The sequence below is a fragment of the Equus caballus genome, chromosome 4, assembly GCF_041296265.1.
Source record: "Equus caballus isolate H_3958 breed thoroughbred chromosome 4, TB-T2T, whole genome shotgun sequence".
Classification (NCBI taxonomy): Eukaryota; Metazoa; Chordata; class Mammalia; order Perissodactyla; family Equidae; genus Equus; species Equus caballus.
The window spans coordinates 91,357,134-91,381,538 of record NC_091687.1 but is presented as its reverse complement, the minus strand read 5'-3'; the positions used below and the strand labels follow the sequence as shown (position 1 = coordinate 91,381,538).

The 24,405-nt window shown below is 38.1% G+C and overlaps 1 protein-coding gene across 6 annotated transcripts in view; it reads left to right on the top strand.

Moving 5' to 3' along the window:
* CHCHD3 (coiled-coil-helix-coiled-coil-helix domain containing 3) overlaps nucleotides 1–24,405 on the top strand; it is a 269,706-nt gene that overhangs the window by 201,323 nt on the left and 43,978 nt on the right. For all 6 annotated transcript variants that reach the window (XM_023639702.2, XM_014739337.3, XM_070265825.1 and 3 more), the window contains one exon: nucleotides 12,545–12,615. In XM_023639702.2, the coding sequence (XP_023495470.1) occupies nucleotides 12,545–12,615 (71 nt within the window). The remainder of the gene's footprint in view (nucleotides 1–12,544; nucleotides 12,616–24,405) is intronic.

The following is a 24,405-nucleotide window of genomic DNA, read 5'->3' as shown; positions in this document are numbered from 1 at the left end:
GGTCCTTACAAGTTTGAGCAATGCTAGGTTAGATGACAAACCTTACTGGCTCCCGTGGCATCTGCTTTGTTATGTGGAACTCTTGGAGGCTAAAGGACCACAAAACTGAAGGCACTTAGCTTTGTGTCCTGTAATGAGTTGGTTTTTTATATTTCTCTCCCTACTAGCTTTAAAGATGTCTTCACCTTCTCATTCCTAGGGCCCACCCGTGTTCCCAGCCCATGTTAGCTCTTCAACAATGCTTTTATTTTATTTACTTATTTACATATTTATTTTAACAATGCTTTTAAATGAATGAATTTTAGGCCGGCCTATCAAAGGGCTGGAAAAGAGAGTGAAATGGGTAAGCCAGTATCATCAGAGTGAGCATCTGTTATAAATCCTTCAGATTATTAGTGTAAAATTGTGAATGAAGAACTAAACAGAGTTGATGATAGAGGAGCTAGTGTTTGCCTCATTGTCTGCAGTAAAGACTGTTGTTAACAGCTTTCTGTTTAGTCCACGGTTTTCATTGGGACACTGTGCATATGTGCATGCCAGTGTATGTGCTTTGCAAGTGCAAAAGGTTTGTTAGATTTATAGAGTTCCTTTCCACAGGAGATGATATGAGACCAACTAGGGCAAAATGGAGCGCATGCCTGAAATGTGTTGGCAATACAAATGCAACACTTTCTGTACAGAACCATCCAGTGGGTGTGCTGTTAAATGTGTGTATAGCATCACCTCATTGAGCACTTCACAAGTGAGACTTACGACCTTGAGAATGACTGTCACTTTACACAGCCCTCAAGAGAACGAGAGGTTCCTGCGCTGGTAACACACAGTAATTTAAGAGTTACTAACAGGTCTTGCAAGACGTCATGGTAAATTCTTGTGATAACCCTTCTGATGACTGTGAAATTGCTTTGTCTCGCCATTGTAGAAAAAACAGTGAGATGCCCAACCGTGTCAAGAGCAGAGGGGTCTCAGGTGTGTAATATAGAAGTCTAAAAGGTGAGTGTAGAAGGGCAACACTGTTTTATCTCAGGTAGAAGAGCTACAAACAACAGAAAGATATAAGACCTTTTACTGACATTATTATAGAAAAGAATAATAGAAAAATTAATACCTTACATTTAGGATAAATGGGAACTCTTAATATAAGTGTGGTTAATGAGAGCTGTGGGCAGGAAAGGATCAGAGCCACTTTCCCAGTAATACCTATGTAAGTTTCCTTTTGTATGTTATACGAATTTAAGTGTAGTGCCTGTTGGAGATTAAGGCATAATTCATTTTCTTATAAAAATGGTACAAGCCCGTGGTAAAAACTTAAATTGTTCAGAAGGTTGTTAAATAAGAAAGAGCAGTATCTCCTCCGCATTCCCTTTCCAGGGGTAACAGCTATTCCTTGCAGAACATTTCTGGGTGTGTGTGCCTGTACATATACTTATCATTTTAATAAAATATACTATTCAAATTATTTTACAACTTTCTGTTTTCTGTACCACTTAGGCCTCTTTCTATCCATAGCAACACAAGTAGATCTCCCTTATTTCTAAACGGTAGAATAAAGTTTTACAAGTGGAGAAAACTCTGATACAAAGCTTGAAATGTCTGAGAGAAAAAGCTAGAGAAATTGAAAGGAAATGAAAACATGACTGACTTAAGAACTGAATGTGAGGGATAGTGAGGTACTTCAGAGAAACATAGGGCTTTAGAGACTCATTAGGAAAACCACTTCCTAGAAATAAAAAACTCACTACAGGGATCCTATGGCTGTAGTTCTTTATTAATTATACGTTGAGTCGTGTGATTTTTAAATTTGTGTCTGTCTCCTCTAGGATACCATAAAGTCTGTAAACATGGGACCAATATCTTGTTTGCTCACCATTATATTCCAAGTTCCTGGTCTGGTGTCTGGCACAGGCCTTCAGTGTTTGTAGAATGAACAAATGAAAAGAAACTTAGAATGCCAAGTGTTCACTGCAGTTGTTTAAATTGCCAGGTGAAGAAACTGAGGCATGAGATAATATAACTAATGTATAACTAATATAACTTGTGTAGTGGCAAGGCTGTCAATGACTCCAGGATTCATATTCTAATTAGAAAACTAAATCAAGAAAAAAACTGAGACTCTAATTAGTGAAGTTTCTAAAGTGCTTAGAATAAACTAGAAATGCCAGAAGAAACTATGCATAGGTATGTTTCTTTGTAGAAGAAATAGTAAAGATAGAAGGAAAGGGAAATTACGAAAGCACTTTATTAATTTTGCCAAGGTGCCCAGGAGACAATGGGGTTTTCATGAATGTGGCTTCTTAGGGTAAGATTTGATGCTAGAGTTAAACATAGCTTTCAAATTTTTTAATTCTTCCTGTTGTTTGTTGGAAAAGGAGCAGGGCAGAAGGAAACAGATTTCTGACAAGTAGAAGCAAAGCATTACTGCGAAGGAAAAAGATGCTCCTAGTGTGTCATTGCATTTGACTTTATTAAAGTTAGTCATGAGATTTATAAAAAGTAAACATATCGGAGCTTAAGGAAGGTCTATTCTTGATTAATTTGACTCTATATCATGAAAATGGAATGGCTTTGGTTAGAAATAAATTTATTTTTTTATTTAATAAAAGTCAAGAGGTGGGCAGTCTAGGGCTGGCATAGTGGCTTCAGTGTCATCAGAGCCCCAGGCACCTCCTATTTTAGCCCAGCATCTGACATAGGGTTTTCCTCTTTAAGGTCAGCTTATGTTCCAGAATGGCTGCTGGAGCTCAAGCCATCACATCTACATTGCAGACTGGAAAAAAGAGATTTCCTGCCATCTGAGGTCAGCTCCCTTTAAGCAGCGTACCTGGAAGTCCCACATAACAATTCTGCTTACAGCTCAGCCTAACTAGAACCAAGATGAAAATTTTAGTTTGTTTCATTTGTCTTTACTATAGAACTTAATAGTAGAATTTCTGATTCATTAGAAACTGCTAAATTAGTAATTTGTTACTGATCACTGGTGATATGGATCTGAAAAAAACAGGGCTGAGAATAATTAAGCTGCGCTTACGGATGTACACAAATGGTTATCAGCAGAAATTTAGGGGTACTCAGGATACATACCTAGCCTTTTGAGTTTATTGCTTACACAAAACAAATAGCATTATTCAGTGTTAGAAAAATAGAGACGCAGTTTAAATCCATCTACTTGATGATCATTCTTCAGGTTTGCGCATAGTTGTGTGGGTGACTAATGGAGATCCAGGCTCTGATGGCTTTCCCGGGGAGCCAAGGGTTGTTGGTGGGAGTGGTATTGTGATTGAGAACCTCTCCCTTTGTCAAGGCGAAGCCAGGCTCTATGCCTGGTGCTAAACTCACATTGTCTCATTGATAGAAGCACCCCGAAAGATAAGGTCCTCATTTTAGATGTTAACAAGTGAGGCTCAGTTTAAATAACCCAAACCATTTCTTGTTGTACCTTTTAGAAACGTAATACTGAATCTGAGCCAATGTTGGCAATTTGCAAGCTATTTAAATAGACAGCGTATTTATTTAGACAGCATTTTCCTGAGCAGGGGGTTAGGGGGAGGGAAAGGATAAAAGGAGGGAGTCCAGAGGCAATGGAATCAAGATCATGGGTTAAGGAGTGCCGGTAATGAAAGCCTCTTTCAGATGCCAGCTACTCTCTTCAGGGGCCACTTGTCTCACTGAGAATTACCACATTCCTTCCGCTGCTCCTCTGCCCGCTTAGGACAGATTTCAGAGTGTACAGGAACACAGAGAAGGCAAAACTCAAACCAGCCATTAGGCTTTCTGCTAGAAGCTTTGTCGGGGGAAATACTGAAACACTACATCAACTAAATTTAGACCATTAGTGATATATTTTTTAAATTCTAAAGCTCTTAAAATTGTTGTGGTAAAAATTTAGTTAAATTGTTAAGTCAGTCTCTTGATTCTCTCTGACTGTATAAAGAGACAGGATGGTTGAGGAAACATGGACTCTTTTTGGCCACCTAATGCTATTCAATGAACAACTGTTTCAGGGCTTCTGTGCCTGGAATGGTATTCATGCTGCATTAGCAGCATTAAATTGGGTCCCCAAATGCTTAGCTCTCATCTTGGGGGAAATGTACTTGCATCTAGCTACTTGCATGTAGCTGATTACGTATTGTAATAGATTTCCTGGGCCAGAGTTACAACAAAAAGTGTAAATAAGTCTGCTTTGAATCCAGTACTTAACAGTAGGAATGCTCAGTAAGAGCATTGTCAATAGGGAGGCTTTTATTGCTGTTTGTACACACTAGATCTTTGTTTGAAACAGCTAGCCAGATAGAGTAACATTTGTGTTTGGGTGGGTTGTAGGAGGGATAGAGCCCTACAGTTGTTAATGGAAATTATAGATCAGTTTAGAAAGAGGAGAGCCACACCTTCAGCCAGTCTGTTCACATCCAACGTCAGACCTGTATCCTTCTCCCATTTGCTCTTGCTAAACATCAGCAGAGTTGCCACACTCCTTGAATGGACAGTGAGTAGGACTGTTATTCTTCTCTGAGAAATAGTGTCTGGCTACCAGAATTTAAATCACACCTCAGTATGATGTATTATGTAGTCATGCCCAAATCTCCATATGAAGAATTTTGTAAAAGAACTGACAAAAGGTAGTTAACAAATTTTTCTTGTGACCTTTCTGATTTGTTCTTTTCTTATATGCTACAGGTATGATCATATTAGTTGTAATAGAACAGAAATAAGACTCAGAACCTGAGAAAATATTGCCAGAACACTGTGTGTGCATGTTTTCTTTTGATCTAATTTAGAACTTGAAAACACATACTTTTCAAATCTAGCAATAATGTGTGTCTGTGCATGTGCATCTTAAAATATACTTTTCATGGGAGACTTTCTGAAAATGGAAAACGGCAGTGTATCACACATTCATAAACTTGGGCCACAGCCAGCCTGAAGACATGGGAATGATGCCCACTCTTGTTGATTCCCATTTCCTTCCTACACCATCTAAAAACTTTGTTCTTGGGTATCAGAATACCAGATGGGTAAATCCCCCCCACACCCCAAATTAGAAGTTCAGAGGAGATTGGAAAGAAATATTAGAATGCTTGCATCTAAAATCAACTATGTTGTTTTGGGCATGATTTTATACTGTCACTTCAACTATCTGTGACAGGTATGATAAATTGGCTCAATAAACACCAATTCCAAGCTCCTTCCTTCTCTTTCTTTACTCTAGAAGTGAGAAAACAAAAATACTTAATTTCCCAGCCTCTCTTGCAGCCAGGGTTGTTCATGATATGTAATTCTGGCCAAAGAGATGTGAGCGGAGATCTCTGAAGAGGACTTCTCTTCCCTTCTGTACCTTCCCCTCCTCTTCCTTCCTTAGCACGTGGGCATGGTGAATAGAGGTACAGTAGCTGTCTTGAAACCGTGAAGACGAAAGCTCAATATTCAGAGTCGCCGGAAGGAATACAAACAAAGGGCCCAGTTATTTGATGATATCCTTGGTACATCAGCCCTGGTTCCAACATCCAGACTTTTTATTACATAAGACAAATAAACCCCTTATTGTGCTGTTATTGCAATTGGACACAATCTTAAGTGGTGCCCATTTCCTTTTTATGTGGCATAGCAGACTGAAGTGTTTGTTACAATTTGTAGGAGATATATTATAAATGTAGTCTTGCACCTTCTCTGTGTTATTTCTTTTACCTTAGACATGTCTATCCCATCCTGTTTTAAATAAGAGCAAAAGTTGGAATGCAGTTTAGTCTTACTCTAACATTATTTCAGTAAGTTTTGTGTGTCATGTACTTGGCTGGGTGCTCTAAGTCTAATGACAAATACGACGAGATACTTGCTTTTAGGGGCCTTATGGACTAGTTGGGGAGACCACCTAAAAACGTATGTTGTCAGTACAGTGTCGTAAGTGCTTAGATGAAAGTCTGTGGTGCTATGACAACACGGAGAAAGGACAGCATCAGTTAGCTTTTACTGTATAACAACCCCCCCCCCAACTCAGTGGCTTAAAACAACCACCGTTTATTTACCTCGTGATTCTGTAGGTCACCAATTTGGGCTGCTAACAGCCGGGCACTTCTGGCCTTGGCTGGGCTCGCTCATGCTGAGTCGGCTGGCCTCGGCCCGGGTGACTTGTAGTCTCTTCTTCTCCAGCCTGGGCTTATTGATGTGGCACCTGGGCTGGGTTCCGAGAGAGACTTACATTTGGAACTCACACATTGTTACTTCTGTCACGTTCTCTTGGCTAGACAAGTCACAAGCAACAGCCCAGATTGAAAGGGTGAGAAAATGGACTCCAGTCCTTCCTGATGAGAGAAGCTGAAGCTCATGACACCAGTGGGCATGAATACAGAAAAGAGTAAAGAATTGGGGCCAGTTTTGCAGTCTGCCACAGGGCTCTGAGGGAACAAGGGAGAGGTACAGCAACAACTTTCTTAAAGGAGTTCATCTTAACTTTCTAAAGTTTAAGATAATAGCATGGTTTTTTTGTTAGCACTTAATAAAAACTAATGCCATCAGTCATCATCAGTTCTGGAATCATTTTCCAATATTGCCAATTTCTACTCTTTTATCATCTTTGGAACATTAGTTTTAAAAATAACCCGTAAGAAAATGTTGCTCTGAGAAAGGAAAAGTTGCATGGCAAGAAGTACAGGATTGAAATAGTGGCTGGGCTTTTCTTTAATCCAGTGATTTTCATGGACCATTTAAGGGGATTCTGTTCCCTTAGGGTGCTCCACAATTAAAAGGTTCCATGAGGAAATTAGTTTGGGAATCATCATGAACAAGATTTCTCATCTTGGAGATTTACAAAGCATAATAAGAATTAAAGCCCTAGGAAGTCCTGGCGTTAAAGTACTTTTGCTATTTAATATAGTTAATTGGATTTCACTGGTGATAAGGTAAAATATTACTGGTTTGATTTTTATATGCGCTAGTTAGTGTCACTATATATATATGTTTTTTCTTTTTTTCACAGCCATTAACATTCCTAACACTGCCCAGCCATTGTCTTCACATTTCCCATTTATCTCAAGGAACAGAAAAATAAAACAGATTAGCAGTGTAAGCAAAATTCAGTGATGATTGGCTTAATGGAAGAAAAGATTTCTGTTTTTTAAATTTTTATTAAAATAGTTTTTGAAAAAAATTACCAACTATATATATTATTGTTTACTGTTCAAATAATTTCTAAAAATAATAGGTAACATTCCTATGATGCTTGCTATTTATAATCCCAGGTACTAGTCAAAAAGCTTTACATGAATTATCATATTTAATCCCCCAAAGAATCCTATTAGGTCATTATTGTTACTCTCTCCCCAATTTACAGATATGAAACAACTGTTGGGGTGAAGTACGTGTTCCATTCCAAAAGGGTGGAGCCATTATTCAGCCGTCTGACTCTGAAGTCCATGCTCTTCTCCACCACACTGTTCTGCCAGAAATTGCGCACCTAAGTGCAGAGTGCTGTGGGCAACATATTCATGTTTTAAATGAAATATATTAAAAATTGTGTCCAATGGAACGCTTAATCTCCCCAACTCAGTTTGTTGGCTGTGTTTGTAGTAATTGGTCCCTAGTGCCTTGGGTTGGAAGATGTTTTAATATACAAAATGAAAATGCTTCTTGTTTCCAGTGATGGCTTGTCCTCTAATTTGGGTGACAGAAACATCTCCCAGATCTAGAATTATGGTGTTATTTTGGAGATAGTTCACCTCCAAGGGACTCCTGTTTCACTTATCTTTGACAAAAGAAGACAAGCCTTTATCAGATTTTTGGTAGTGCCAAAACATCTAAAAGATACTATTATTCTACTTTGAATTTGCCTTCTTAAAGAAAGTCTTGGTGGAAAATGTGTTTTTTGCTTGTATCAAACAATAAAAAGTTATGCTTTGAAGGAAATAATAAATTAGACTTTTAATATTTGATTTAAGTAACATTTACCTGCCACAAATCTGTAGTACCACTGGACAAATCATGCCCAGTATTTTACCTGTTGTTGTTGGAGCAGGAAACTGCAGAATGAATACGAGTGAAGGTATCTTTAAATTTTAGGCCGTGAAGGACCTTACAGGCCTAGAAACAATATGGCCATACACAAAGAAGTGATCAATCATGAAAAGACCACTTTATCAGGTCATGGGCAACTTTCTCTACCTGCTCTTCTTGGTTCTCTTCTTAAGGTCATCTCACCAGCTTGTTTCTCCCATACCCCATACGGTATGAAAACTTAGTATATCAACAAAATTTGGAGGTGATATATATATAATTGCTTTGTGTACGGCCATATTTAGATACATAAATATATATAATCTCCACCTTCTTTGAAAACAGGAATGTGGCTATTGCTTATTTGAAGCACAGACCATACAGGTCTTAAAATTTGGCTATTCGAAAATGGTCAGACAAAAATACAATGAATGTGTATCATACTGCCACAAACTGTAGGGCTGACCAAATAACAAATTTGATTATAATGATACATTAAAATAGCAGTAATTTATAGTTAGTAAACAAGAATAGCAGCATATACAACCTATTACCATCTCAAGACAACACAGATAACAAAAGCACCCTTTCTCAAAGTTATGGTACATCTACTACCTATTTCTTCCCGTTCAGAGCAGGAACATTGCAGCATTGGTAGGCGTGGTCTGAAGCCAAAGTTTTCTTGGAGCAGTTTGGGGTAGAAGGGCACATTGCTTCTGTGGTATTCATCCCAATAATGCATAATAGAATCAGTCTAATCATGAGAAAATATCAGATAAGCCCAAATCGTGAATCATTCTACAAAATTTCTGACCAGTGTTCTTCAGCAGTGTCAGGTAATAAAGGACAAGGAAAGACCGAGGAACTGTCATAGATTAGAGGAGACTAAGGAGCTATGACAAATACATGCAATATGGGATCTGGGATTGAATCCTGGAATAGAAAAAGGACATTAGTGGAAAAACTGGAGAAATCCAAATAAAGTCTGTAATTTAGTTACTACTAGTTAGTAGTATTGTATTGTATAACATTGTTAATTTTTTAGTTTCGGTAATTGTACTATGATTATCTAAGATTTTGGCATGAGGGGAACGAGGGTGAAGGATATACAAGAACCTTCTATTTTTGCCCCTTTTCTGTAAGTCTAAAATTATTTCACAGTACAAAATTGAAAAAAAGCACTTTTATTTAGTAATGTGTGAACATTCTGCAATCACTTAGCATTCAAGAATGTATGTAAAAATCTCGACTTAGCCAACCTCTTCAGCATGTGTCCCCCCGACACACATATTTTAATGTTCTAGCCAAACTAGATTACTGGTGGTTAATTAGCTCCTTTGGGAGGGGGAGAAGAGTAATACAATTTTTGTATATATTACAGAGTATTTATAACCAATGTAACAACTAGCTGTGTACACCTCATTTTAAGAAATACAACAATGCAGTGAAGCCCCACTGTGTTCCCTTCCTTTAGGGCATTCTGCCCCTCTCATCCCCTTCCATCACCACCACCAAACTGCCACCACTTGGAGATAATCAATGGAACTTGCTATTTACTAATCCTATTTTGTTACTTTGCTCTTTTCCAAACTTGACATAAATCTCACCCTACCATATCTACAACTTGCTTTTTTTGCTCCACCTGTATGTCTAACTCATTCTTTTTCACCACTGTATGAATACTCAGTATTTATCCATTCTCCTGCTGGCAAGCATATTGAGAGTGTTATTCATTTATTATTTATTTATGTATTCATTTTTAAAAGTGTTTTCTGAGACTAAGAGAGATCTTTACTTCTTTCTGAACTCCGGTAACACTATCCGCAACTTCTAACTTATCCTTTGCGACCTTCCGTTGTAATAATTTTTCTTTTCTCTTGTATCAGATGGAAAGCTTCTTGAGGATCTGATTCCCCAGGATGAACATTATTGGGATAATAAGGATTTAATTTTGTTGAATGAATAAGTAAATACTGAAATAAATTAAGTAATGTCTACATACAGATCTTGGGCACATTTGTGTTTATTCACTTAGTTGTTATATGGCATTGCCTCCTGGGGACTTTTGTTAGAAAGATCTATGCAATGTGGGAAACTGGGCACTGAGGTGGAAATGTGGAGCATAAATAAAGCCTAAAACTTTAATATGAGAAATTATATGCCAAGTTTGCAGCCAACACAGGTACAGGTTTTTTGTGTTTAACACCCTGGGGGAAAGTTTGACAAAATGAGTAATAATTTTGCCTGCATTTGGCGTTGCCAAGCAGAGGGAAGCTCACTAATTTATATTATGGCAGAACTCTTGCTTTTGTTCATCGTTCTGTTAGAAAGCTTAGTTAGGATTTACTTTTGATCATTTCACATTTGTACCCAGAATGGGGTTGCACAAATTAGTTCTTTTCCTCTAAAATTATCTTATTTGGATGTTGATCTTACTCTACAAAAACACTCAGCAGGTTTCACAGCTCTCTTGTCTCTCTTATTTGATTTGTACAAGAGCTTTGACAGAGATAAGCAGGGCTAGTATCGTCTGTATTTTACAGGTTAGGGACCCTGGAAAGGAGGCTGAGAGAGGTTGGAGGACCTGCTGAAGGTCACAGAACAAAACCAGAAACCAGATCTTTTAACCTAGTCCTGTTCTGTCCAGACATTGCAGTTTCAATGCGTAAAATAAGTGACAGTATTAATCAAATGTTATTTTTTTGCCAGCATTTTATTAGATAATTCAGTAACATAATGCCCACGTGACAGGTCATCACAGTAAGATGGGGAAAAAGTCTCATCAGTGTTAGTGGTGGATTAGTAACTGCCTTTTTGCTGCCCTCTTTGTTAGAAGGGTTCGAAGTAAAGCTTAAACCAAACATTGCAAAAAAGCATGTCAGGCCTGGTGTGTGTGTTAAAGGAAAGAAAAATCTTATAAGTAGAATGGATAGGAAGGTGTGACACAACCTGAAGTTAAAATATGTGAGAAGACAAATGGCTTTTTGATAGCTTCAGACCCACAGGTGAATTAAAACCTCTCGGCATATGGACTAGTGCAGTTGATCACTCAAATTGCAATTTTAAAAAATGCAGAAGCAGTACACTTAGAATATTGTCTTCATGTCAGAAATGCACCTTCATGCTTGAAAATGATAAAAAATTACAATCGATCTTTACAACTGTTCTGTTCATCTTTATTGATCAGGTGCAAGAAAGATAAATCGCAGCCCAAATAAGATTATGGTAAATGTTAGCGTCGTATAGGACTCTAGGTTGATAGAGAGCCATTCATCATCTCAAATGGTGACCTGTCCATTGCTGCAGTCACCCTGAGTCTGCTGTCTAATCACATACCTATTGATTTTATCTACATCCAACAAACCTGGATGTGACTGTCATTGGGCAACCCGGATTGTTAAATGCAAAGGGGTCACTGGTGTGAAGAGGATTTCATTTTCATTTTCTCACCAACCAACAATGATTTATTAAAAAATAAACTACCTCAAGTCATGCATGTGAACCCTGAGTGATTAGGGAATGAAGGTGCACGATAAACCACTGTCTTGTGTTGAGTTCTTTTATACTGCAATGCGTTTTACAGGACTTCATTGAGTCTGAGGGGTCATAGGGTCATTTAGGCCACTCCCTGCAGTAAGATGGGTTTCAGAGTAGCCAGCCAGAATGGATAATTTTTAATTTTGCTGCCCAGGAAAGGCATTACTTTGCTATTGCAACTTCATTTGTGTTGCTTTGTCTGTTCATTCATGTAACAGTGAAAATTTTTTTTTTTTTTTGAGGAAGATTAGCCCTAAGCTAACTACTACCAGTCCTCCTCTTTTTGCTGAGGAAGCCTGGCCCTGAGCTAACATCCGTGCCCATCTTCCTCTACTTTATATGTGGGATGCCTACCACAGCATGGCATGCCAAGTGGTGCCATGTCTGCACCGGCGAAACCCCAGGTGGCCAAGAAGCGGAACGTGCAAACTTAACTGCTGTGCCACCAGGCTGGCCCCTGGAAATATTTTTTATGTAAAAATTACCTAAATCTGCCCCCTTGTTTTTACTGATTAATTTATTATAAATATTGATGGTCTTGTGGTCACGTGGAGGTGAGAGAACACATTCTATTCCATAGAGTATCCATCTTGAGGACAAAAGCACTGTGTAAAAAGAAATGATCATTTAATATGCTAGGTGGAACACTGGAATAATAGGCAAATGTTACATGTGTGAATTTCATTATTCAGTCTCAAGCATCCTTTGATCTTGCAATGGTAGATTCCAAATAAGGGAGATGTAAATAATCTTTCAAAAATATCTTAGGAATTTTCTCAGAAGGATCAAATAATGATGAATTATAACTATGAAAGTTTACTCTGTAATTACAACCAACTGTACTATTATTTAAATGGATACCTTTACGTGTAATTTTATAAGTTTCCATGCCACATATTTGAGAAATCTCTCTCCTGCTTGAGTGGGTGAAACACGATTTTGTGTATTTTTTTGTAATTGTAAGTCTTATACACATTTTGTCCTCTTGGATAATGAAAATTCTACTATCAATCTTTATCCACAGAGCTCAGAGTTCTACAAAGTCACCACTGAACAATATCAGAAAGCTGCTGAAGAGGTGGAAGCAAAGTTCAAGTAAGTTTTTAATAGTATTATAATTATTTACTCTTCTTGACAAGCTGAAAGTACAACCTTATTGCTTGTTGAACAGAAGACGGTTATGTAGCCCTCTGGAATACTTGGAAGGGTGTTGGATGGGTGAGATGGATCCCTGGAATTCAGATGCAAAGAAAGGGCATTTGATGAAAGCTTGTTGCAACTCAATTTTATGAACTAAGGGAAAATTGAAAGCAATGGTAATAGAATTTTCATTTGGAGTAATATATAAGAGAGATTGCCCTTGTTTATGAAGCTGATGTTAAATTGCTATCACTATTAATAGAAACATAGAAACCATTCACTTTTGTATAATGAAATGATGGGCATGTCCAGATTTGGGTATCCACCTTTCTCATATTTAAGCTGTTTTCATTTCTTCATATGTACCTTGAAAGCATTTAAATCACAGACTTTACCTTGCCCTTGGTAATGAAGGCAATATTAAATTGTTACCTCTGTTAATCCTTGGAATGTTTAAATGAATGTTCTGTAATTGATGGATCAAAGTGTCCATGACCCCTAGCCCTGTACTTTCCCTTTGCTGCCACTTCTCACATTAGGTAAGAACACATCATTCAGAATTTTCCTGAGTGTATAAATAGTTCTATTGTGTAACCCCTGTTAATAGCACATGCATAAATTAGTGAAGCGAAAAAAGGTATTGTGACAGATTTAGTTAAAAGATTGCATTGGGCTCTGACCTCTTTCCTTGCACATGTTTATAAGCATTTGATAGAATGATTAAACCCTAAGGTAGAACATTATTACTTTCTGTTGTAGTGTAATTTATGCGGTAATGGATATTAGTGTTATCTTAATGTTGACTTAAAAAAAAAGATGTTTTTTTAAAGATGGTTTGCGGTTTATTTAAATAGACAAAAACTCCAGTCTTCCTTAGTAAATTATCTCACTAGGGGCAGTTAGGACGAGACTTTCTAAGAATGGGCCACAAATCTCACTCTTAAATATTAATGTGCTATCCTAAGAACTTAGAGATAGAATTGGATGTAGATTTGATTTTAAAAGATACTCTACCTATGTATTTTAAAGTTATGTTTTTTTTATTTTTCTCCGTAGTGATAAAGTAACATTTCTTTAACCTTTTTGTCTCTATACTATAAGAACTTTTGACTTGGCACCCTAAGTATTTCTGCATTGTAGGATGATAACTATACAGATAACTAAAATTTAAGATAAATCAAAGGAGATCAATTCTGACTAGAATGATCTATGAAGTCATCATAAAGAAGATATTTTAGTCGAAGCTTAAAGAAGAATATTGAGTAGGTAGAAAGGAAAGGTATTCAGGAGGAAAATCATGCTCCATTTTGGGTGGATGACACATTAGTTAAGATCAATGGTTTGACTCAGGGAGGCTAGTGCCAGATAAAATTGGAAAGGTCAGTAGGGTCATTCGTTAGCTGTTAGGCTAAAAAGTTGTTCTTCATTTAACAAGAAGTCATTGGAAGGCGTTTGACCAAGTCAGTACCCTGATGTCTGTGCTCCTTTAGGAATGTTAATCTGACTATGTATGTGAGGTTTGATTGGAGGCATGAGAAACAAGAAGCGGAAGTAACAGATGAGAAGTCTCTCTAAGTGAAAGAGAAAAGAAAGAGATAGATGCAAAAAAATCATTGAAAGATTAGGCATGAATTAGTGATTGATGGATGTATTAGCTTGCTAGGGCTGCCGTTACAAAGTACCACAGACTGACTGGCTTACACAACAGACATTTCTTTCCTCACAGTTCCAGAGGCTGGCAATGGAAGATCGAGGTGTCCGCAGGGTTGGTGTCTTCTGAGGCCTCTCTCCTTTGGTTGCAGATGGCCGTCTTCTCCCTGGGTCTTCACATGGTCTTCCTTCTCTGCATCTGTGTCCTAATTTCCTTTTCTTATAAGTCACATTGGATTAGGGCCCACCCTAATGACTTCATTTAATTTAATTACCTTATAAATGACTTAATTACCTCTTTAAAAACCCTCTGTCCCAATACTCTTTCAGAATACTGGGTATTAGGACTTCAACATCTGAATTTTGGGGTGACGCAATATAGCCCATAACGCTTGGATCGAAGGGGCAAAGGAGAACCAGAAATATGAATGTAGGAGAGTGGAAAATTGGTAGAAACTTGATTTTATATATAGAGAGAAATCTGGTTTTAGATGAGAAGAATCTCTTGTCTGAAGTCTTGCCCAGTTGCCATGTCATTCAGGCTGGGCTAGCCTACTGGAGAGTGAGAGGCTACGTGGAGCACAAAAACAAATGTCACAATGACTTACCTTCTTCAACACAGCATGAACCTGTACCTTAGACTTAGTTTTAATGAGAGCCTCAGAAGCATCATTCTCTTATCTTTTTAAGATATTCTTTATTAGATCCTACTCATCTGGTATAGTAAAGAATTTGGTTCTCAAAGAGAAGTCTGGCCTTTGGATCCAGCTCTTGGGAGATGACGTCTAAGCCCTTGGAATTTCCGAGTGATACAAGTGTCATCTTATTCGTGATGGGCCCATTGGGTCCTGCGGTATCAGCCCAACCTCTGGGAAGTAGTGCTAGAGACTGAATTTGACGTGTGGGTAATCAAGCAAGCCTGTGTCTTGAGGCCCCAATGAAACTCTGGCCATGGAAGTCGGGTGAGCCTCTTGTTGATAATCCTCTGTACATATTGTCACACATTGATACCAGGAGGGTAGCACATCCTGAGGACAATGGAAACTTTGCATTGGAACCCTCCCAGACTTTGTCCTGTGTATCTCTTCCTTTGGCTGATTCTCTGCATCATTTTCCATAAGAAGCAGTAACTGAGTTTACTGGCTTTCTGTGACTTCTGTGAGTTCTGTTAGGGAATTATTGATGCGTAGGGTGGTTTGGGGACCCCCTTGAACTTGCAGATAATGTCAGATGTGCGGACAGTCTTGGGGACTCTGCCCTCAGACTTTGCCATTGTGGTAACTCCAGTATAAACAAAAACCCAGGTTTGACACGCAGTGGAGGAATTTCAAGAGCTAGCTTGTCAGAGTGGCTTTCATTATATCATTTTTTTCAGCTGCTACTTGTTAGACTGAACTTCCTAGAATGCTGTAGTTCAGTTTGCAATGAGTTCATTAACTGCACACCTGAGAAGTGATAGTGTTTTGGCTAGAAGAGTTGCTTACCGTCTCAAGGCACGGAGATTACTCAGTGGAACCTTGTTTCTCCTTAGAAATTTGGCCATCTCGGATAATCATGACTGCTTCAATCTTTTGCAAGTTAGTATACGATATTCTTTCCATAGCGTGACAGAGCTGATCTCAGCAGTCCCTCTTAGTAACAAGCTCTGAAGGACTTTGAGGAAGATTTAGTTAATTTTATCTGATGGAAGGATTCATTTGGGTGCATCTTGGTTACAGGAGATGGAAGCTTTTTAAATTGCAATTTCAAGGGCAATATTATACACCTGATAGGGGGTCACACAAAATCACTGTAAAGAGAAAGCAAGCTAAGAGCATTTGAGGCAGCACATGATGAACCCCAGCCACATTGATGCATCCTGCCAGGACGGCTAATGGAATTATTCTAGGGATCCTTAAATATTAACTCACACTTCAGTCCTTCAGTTTAAAATGTTGTCAGTAAACCATTAAAACACCTTAGATTTAATGGAATATTTTTTCCTATTTTATCAACACGCCATTCATTCATAACACTCCTATGTGACATGCCCTGTGCTGAGTTCTAAATACACAGCTGTGAAGGAGATAAGTAGGGTCTTCTATTGCCTTTATCACACGTTGTTATTATCTGTTAAGTAGAGCAACTTATGGTACTGGTTCGTAGTTATATGGTGCTAGGACCGTGTTTTATAGCTCTTGAAAATTACGTTCTGTATTAATCCTTATTTGCCACCATAAAGGTAATTAAACAAAATACTATATTAAATAATGTTGCATTGATAGTGGTTAGCACAGGTCTAGAACAAGGTTAATGCTTAACAGATAATGGGTTTTATTTTTATTATATATGATATATATTGTAATAATCTTATTATGTCCAACTCAAGTTATGAAACTATGCATCATGGGATAAATTTATGTACGTGTTTCCAAACAAAATCTAGATGATGTTAAACCCTCCAGAAAAACGTTAGAATGAGTTCTTATGTTTAGGGAGCTCCCAGCCCAGCTAGGAGCCAGCACACAGAGCACCCATGGCAGCACAGCACAGGAAGGGATGCGTCAGAGCACTACAGACTGGATGCCATGAGGACCCTATTTCTTGGTCAGCATCAGAATCAGATCTCTTTGGGTGGGTTAGAGCCAGTATTCCACACCTACAGAAAGAAAACGTCGTTCCTAGAGTGTTATGTACTCACAAATTGTTTTTAAAATATAAAAACAAATACCAAGCAAATGTAGGGTGAATATCAAAGAAATGTGAAATATTTTAAAGGCAATGTAAACCTGGTGAAGACAATGTAATATCAAACAAACAACAAGCATTTTAAAGACGATTGCTATTTCATTCCCATGCTGTCCTTTAGATAATGAAGTGGCCAGTTTCTGTCTTCCATAAAGGAGAAAATATGTATATGGGAAGTGACGTAGATCTATTGAAAATACTTTTGGAATGCTTTCATGAGAGGTCTGACTTTGCCTTGACTTCAGTTTCTTTGAGAGATGACACACTTGTAAAGGAGTATGATTCTATGAAATCATATATGAAAACTGGTAATTCTGCTTTGTGTGCAAGACTTTAGAAGGGGTTTTCGCTGGTATCCTTGAACGAAGTTGTTGAAACCTGACTTAGAAATTGAGGCTCATGTTAGAGGCCTCATATACAACAACGTATTAAAAGATTAGTTACTCTGTGGAAGAAGTTTAGGTGATTTTAGAGTATCCGAGGAATGCTATGCAAAACTCTTGACAGATAAAATGGATTTTCTAAGTATTACCATATATTCAAAGGTTTTCTTCAATGTAAAATCTTTTAACTTTAAAATGTCCTTGGTTTTATTAGGGTTTCGTTTCTCTTTTGCCCGTGTGATTTTAACAGCTGTAGCAGGAATGAGTCAGTGAAGCCGAGGGTGGTGCGGCACTGCTGTCAGCAGGTGTTTCTCATGCGCTCTGTAATAACGCGTGTGGATCATGGACAGTTTTAAGCAACAGTGTTTAAAGATCCTGCTTAATTGGCTGTAAAATAATTAAATAAGGTTTTGACTGGCAAATTTATAATTCTGTTAGATGCATAAGCCAGTGTGCCTGAATGTCAATGTGACTTCAATTTGGAAATATTAGATTAATAGAACTAATTGTACTGCAGGTACAAAGTTTACTCTGATTAATAGTCTTAAAACTCTTTTGGAAGTTTAGTCAAGTAAATTTATGTTACTTACCTTTCTGCTTAAACTTTTAATTAAAACTTATTTCAAAAGTTCGAGCTATTCAGTTTTGCTGTGCTTCTCTTTCCAGTTTCTCCAAAGTTGAGCTCCTGCAATTTTTCAGTGACTGCAGCTGCCTTATTGAAAACTTGCCTTATCAAAAGGATTAAAATTATATACTGTTGTACATATATTTGTATCTGCAGCTGACAGGTACCCTGCACATCGTCTCTAACACTCATTGATGTCTACTTATAACCTACTTTAGTTCTGCGTGAATGGCTCTGATATACCACATGTACATGATAAATGTTTTATCTCTGATTCGCATTGATCAATTTCTAAATGATCAAATGGTTTATCTCAGTAAGACACTAATTCACATTGATCAAATTCTAAATGACCAAGTTGACTTGGTTTCTGCTGAACACAAATTGTATTAAAACAACATTACTTGAACATGCTGCCTTTTCTAATGCAGGAGTTATGTTACCAGCAGTTACATTATAACTAGAGTTATTGTATTATAAAGATGTCTCCTTTATAATGAAAAGTTTACACAAGAAGAAAAGAATGCGATATTACAGGAAGAACAGGGCTTCGGGCAAGGATTTGGGCTTTTACTAACTAATTAAATTCTGCATTTGTATTGGGCCTTTCTTCCCCCTTTTTTAATTTGAAGGGCTGTGAGCAGGAAATATAGCAGCTGCAGTGGTGACATTTTATTCCCTATGGTCCTTGGAGCCAAGTACCATCTTGATTATTCAGTAAGAGACTTAGTAATTGAAGAGGCAAAATTCTAGACAAGGTAAATATGTCTGTACCTTTTGTGCATAAGCTTGGCTACAATTGCCTATTTAGAAATTCTGGGTTATTTGTTGTTTTCTGTTTTCTAGACATGAGCTCACCTCTGTCAACGTCCACAATATTTCATGAACCCTCTAGAGTTTGTGGATGTGTTGCTGGAGGAAGATTTCAGTTCTGAAACTGAAGAACCATGTTTATAAGCTTAAGAAGATTCTTAGTTATATGGAGCTAATGGCAAATGCGCATTTGGCTAAAACATAGTCTTGGTTTTTTAGAACACCCAGTTCCGCAGGCAGGTTATTTATTACGTCTTTGACTTGTCTCTTCCATCTGTAAAATCTAAATTCTAACTGCCATTCTCTTTAGGGCACTCAAACTGAGAAGGTTTAAAAGTTTAAAAGGAATGAAAAAGTTGTCATTGGTCCTCATCTAAAAATGGACTTGTGTTTTATTCCATTCTAAGGCAGTGGTTGCTGTTTTAGGTATGTTCTAGATGGTGTGTCAGCCCTTTCTGTAGCTCATCAGGGGATATGTAGAGAGTAGTCTGCTCCCTCTCAAGCTATGAATTTGTCTCCCCCGTCCCTGTCCCCACCCCACCAGCAACAAAGTAGTTCCAAGGAAAGTGAGACCTGCTTTGGAACCCCCCAGTGTTTGACAATGTTTCTTATGATGGGCATGTAGAATTGGATTTGTAAAGAAACTTTAGGTGTTTAATGTTTTTCTCCCCTTTAAGAATGGAGTCCTTTTTTTTGTGTGAGGAAGATTGGCCCTGAACTAACATCTGTTGTCAATCTTCCTCTTTTTAATTTTTTTTCTTCTCCCCAAAGCCCCAGCATGTAGTTGTATATCCCAGTTATGAGTCAGTCTAGCTCTTCTATATGGGATGCCTCCACAGCATGGCTTAATGAGCCGTGCATAGGTCCACACCCAGGATCCAAACTGGCGAACTCCAGGCCGCAGAAGCAGAACATGCGAACTTAACCACATGGCCATGGCACCAGGCCCTAGAGTCCTTCTAATCAGATCTGTGTAGATCGTTATTTAGTTTCTTTTTATTCCTTGGGTTGGGTCGTCAGACTTATTCTTCTTAGAGAATAAGTAAATATCAAGAAACAGTAATACCACTTGGGAGTTTGGGTTCCATCTGCATCATTTCTCTACTTCCTGACCGTTCCTCACAACGTTCCGCTCAGTCCAAAGGTGTCCGCAGAAAAGGGCAGGGCAAGATGGCAAAGTTGATTGGAGTGTAGGGCTCAAAAGGGCCAGAGCAGGGGTGTAAACCATAAACAGTATTTTTTTATTTCACAAAAGAGAGTGCAAGCTGCAGCCATTGCATGAACATCTGCAGTTGGTCGCAAGGTCAAGAGGGTCACTGCAGAAAATTCCTCATCACTTCCACATGGTGTGTAAAGGAGCCTCACGTGGTGACACGAGCTGCCGAAGGTACAGCCAGTTAGCCACCTCCTATCATAAATCCGCTGCCTGGAGTTCTCTTCTCTGTCCCAGCCATGTCAGTTGGGGTTTGTCTGGGTTGCTCTGGGCATCTTCTTTCCTTTAATATAATCTGTTTATGTGTTACATGTAAATTATCAAAGCCAGGCTTATTGCAGCCGTTAGGTTTGTGGCCAGAAACTCCTGAATTTGTGATTTGTTCCGTGTGAGATAACAAATAATTCTCTTTTCCCCTACAGGAACATTAGCATTGAACGTTCTTCCAAATCAATACAATCCATTAAGAATCTAGCATACCCTACATGGTTATATGAAATATTAATTGCACACTATTAGTTAGATAAATGAAGATTCTGCTGAAATGATAGCTTGTTTCTTTCCTTGGATTGTAATACCTTAAATGAGAACATTTTGAGTTCTAGGGTACATGGTATTTTGGAATTTGTTTATTGATCCTTGCTTATTTGAGTCATTAACTAACTGCACAGCTCATAGTTCCCAAAAGATACATCTAACTAGGAGTACTAAGTTTTTCCTCTTGCTGATTCCAGCTAGAGTTCATTTACTTTTTAAAGGATCCAGTTGGAAATAATTTCGTTGATTTTCCTTTGATGTTTTCAAAGATAAGAAAAAATTATTTTGCTTTTTGAGTGCCACTCAGCTCCAGGTAGAAAGCAGTGAAGCTTGTAGGAGGGCCAATTAGAGCTAATTATTGTCTGACTGACCTGCCATGTTTTAAAATGTCCAGGAAGACTTCTAAGAGGTCGATTTTTAATTCTATCCTTGTATCAAAGTTACAAAGTTAACCATCTTAAGTCTTGATCATGGTTAAAAATTGTGTCAAAGAAATTATCTACACCTAAAAATGACAGCTCTTAGGATAGTCTCTGGGAAATTGTATAGGTTCGGCCTTATTGTGGTGTCTGTTTTGTCATTCTGTCGTTTGGTAAGCCTATTCCAAATGCGATCAACCCTCCCTTGCTTTCAGCCAGATAATTAACTTAAAGGTGTATGTAGTTGCCCATTTACTGTGCCTCTGGTCAAACTATGTTACTAAAATTGAAACCAGGACTTTCAGGATACTTGTACTTAAACATGTTTTCTCGTTGCTCGTTTGAGTGTATAATTACCAAATCATCTCTCGTGGTTTCAGTCTAACAAGGATTCCTACTTCTATCTCTTTTGATTTTTCTTAAGACATAAGCAAACAAAGTGGAAAAAGTGATAAATTGGATCTTATCATAATTAAAAAGTTCTATTCATCTTAAGACACTATTAAGAAAATTTTTAAAATAGGCAAAAGACTTGAACAGACACTTCAAAGGAAGATAGAAGAATGGCCATTTAGCACATGAAAAGTGCTAATAACATCATTAGTTATCAGGGAAATGACAATTAAAACCATTGGAATGGTGAAAATCAAAAAGATTGACAATACTAATTGTCTGAAAAGATGTGGAGAAACCAGAATTCTCATGCTTTGCTAGTGGCAGTATAAAATGGCAAAGTCACTTTTAAAAAGCTTAGCAGTTTCTTATAAATTTAAATGTACATTTGCTTTATGACCGAGCAGTTCGAGTCTTAGGTACTTACCCAAGAGAAAAGAAAATATACATCCACAAAAGGATTTGTACACATATGTTCATATCAGGTTATTCATAGTAGTCAAAAATTAGAAAAAAATCCCAAATGGTCATCAGTGAGAGAATGGATAAACAAATTATGGTATATTCATAAAGTCAAATACTATTCAGCAGTTAAAAAGCAAATTATTGATACGTGTAATAACATGGATGAATCTCAGAAACATTATGTTAAGCAAAAAGAAGCCAGACACAAAACAGTATCTGTTACGTAATTCCATTTATATGAAGTTCAAAAATAGGAAAAATTAGTCTGTACTGATAGAAATCAGAAGATGGTTGTTGGGGTTAGAGGGGGACATGACAGGAAAGGGACACAAGCCAAGTTTCTGAGGCATTGGGGATATTTGTTTTCTGGGCTATCATTACATAGGTATATACAATTTTTACTACAATATGAACCCTTAAGATCACTGCATTTTTTAAATGTTAATTATATTTAAAACATTCTAAATTCATTGTTAATCAGTTTTTATTATTTACTTTTTGTGAGGTAGATAGGCCCTGAGCTAACATCTGTGCCAATCTTCCTCTCCTTTATGTGGGATACTGCCACGGCATGGCTTGATCAGCAGTGCTAGGTCCATGCCCGGGATCCAAACCTGTGAACCCCGGGCCGCTGAAGCAGAGCACGTGAAGTCAACCACCATGCCACCCAGCTGGCCCTGTTAATTTTAATTAGGAAAAAATGCTCAAAATATTGAAAATACCTAACTTCTAATTGTAATTTGTCCTAAGTAATATAAATTTCTTCAATTTAATTACAGCATTAACTAATTCTATCCATAATTGTATTTTTTCATTAGAATTTGAATCCTTATCTGAAAGTCAGAGCTGTTCATTTAGTATGATTCACTGCTATAGAAATAGGAGTAAACCTTGCGTTATTTATTTATGTAACAATTAACTTTTCTCCCCTTATTAAATTATGTTTGCCTATTTGCTCTCTTCCTTGTTAGCCTAGAGTCTGGTAGATAGGCTTGGTTAAGTTTTGAAAGTTATTTTTGATAAAGAGATTTTGAAGGCGGTGTTTCTAAATGAAGGTGTTCTAGTGGTTAAGATTCAGCACTTTCACTGCTGGCACCCCAGGTTCATTTCTCAGCCAGGGACCCACACCACTCGTCTGTCGGCTGTCATACTGTCGTGGCTGCTATAATACTGAAAGCTATGCCACCAGTATTTCAAATGCCAACAGGGTCACCCATGGTGGACAGGTTTCAGCAGAGCTTCCAGACTAAGACAGACTAGGAAGAAGGACCTGGCCACCCTCTTCTGAAAAAAACTGGCCATGAAAACCCCATGAGTACCAGCAATGCCTTGTCTGATACAGCGCCGGAAGGTGAGAGGATGGCACAAAAAGACCAGGCAGGGCTCCACTCTCCTGTGCACAGGGTCACTAGAGGTCAAAATTGACCTGTTGGCACTAATAAATTTGTAAATGAAACATTTATACAGTTACACTGGTACTTTTTAATGTAATAATCTTCGGCAGCAATTTGTTCATTCTATGTATTGAGTCCTGGCAAAATGCTTAAAAACTTGTAAAAGCTTGCATCTTGGCCCTTCCCTACGTGTTGAAACGAAAGCACACATGTTCCCATGTTAAAGTGTCACCAGGCATCCCCAACTTGCTCACATGGCTGCCTTAAACTATTTTATGTGCTTTCTCATTCAGTGGCCAACCGTTAAATTGCCATGTTCCTTTTGTGAGTATGTATGTCTAAATGCTGGTAATCAACTGTGTCCCTTGAAAATTGATAGATGTGCTCATTAAGGGGAGTTCTTGCTCTTGGCTCCTTTCACAAGTCACCTCAGCTACCATTTCTGGATGAAGCTGGCAAGAAATGCTGTGTGGTGGTACCTCGGGCTTTATACTCCTTTTCAAGGACTGAAACCTCCCTTTTCAGTATGTTAAACATGTTTTGTAGGGATCTTAAAAGAAGTCAGCTATTTGCCAATTACAGTATTAACACAAGAAAGACTAAGGGCTGCTGTTGTGTGGTGGGATTTTTTTTTATGTGCTGCCATTTGCTCTTCATTTTGTTCTCTTGTGCTTCTGAGATTACACAAACACCCATTTATTTGTGAGACACATCCATCTGTGGAGACTCTGAAGTCCACCAGCCTGCCACTGGCATAGATCTCAACAAAGCTGCCTGTGTGAGAGGCACACTCAGCGTGGTTTATGATTGGGATTTTGAAGGTAGCATACACCTGCTTCTGCTTTCAGGATGAAAAATGAATTGCCAATTACTGTAGACGTGTTCAGACACGACACTTCATATGGTAGAAGCTTGCTCAGACTGCTTTATGCTGGACCCCCAACTACGAAACCATCAGTTCTGAAAAAGGGGTGTGTTGGCAAGGAGAAGAGAGAAGGGGATCAATCCTTGATTCGTTACCATTTTCCGTGCTTGTGCAAGCTGTGGGAAGGAGGTCAGTGCCTTTCACCTTTGTTTCCCCAGCAGAGCTCTTGAACAAGATGAAGTGATCAAAGCCGGGTGCCAG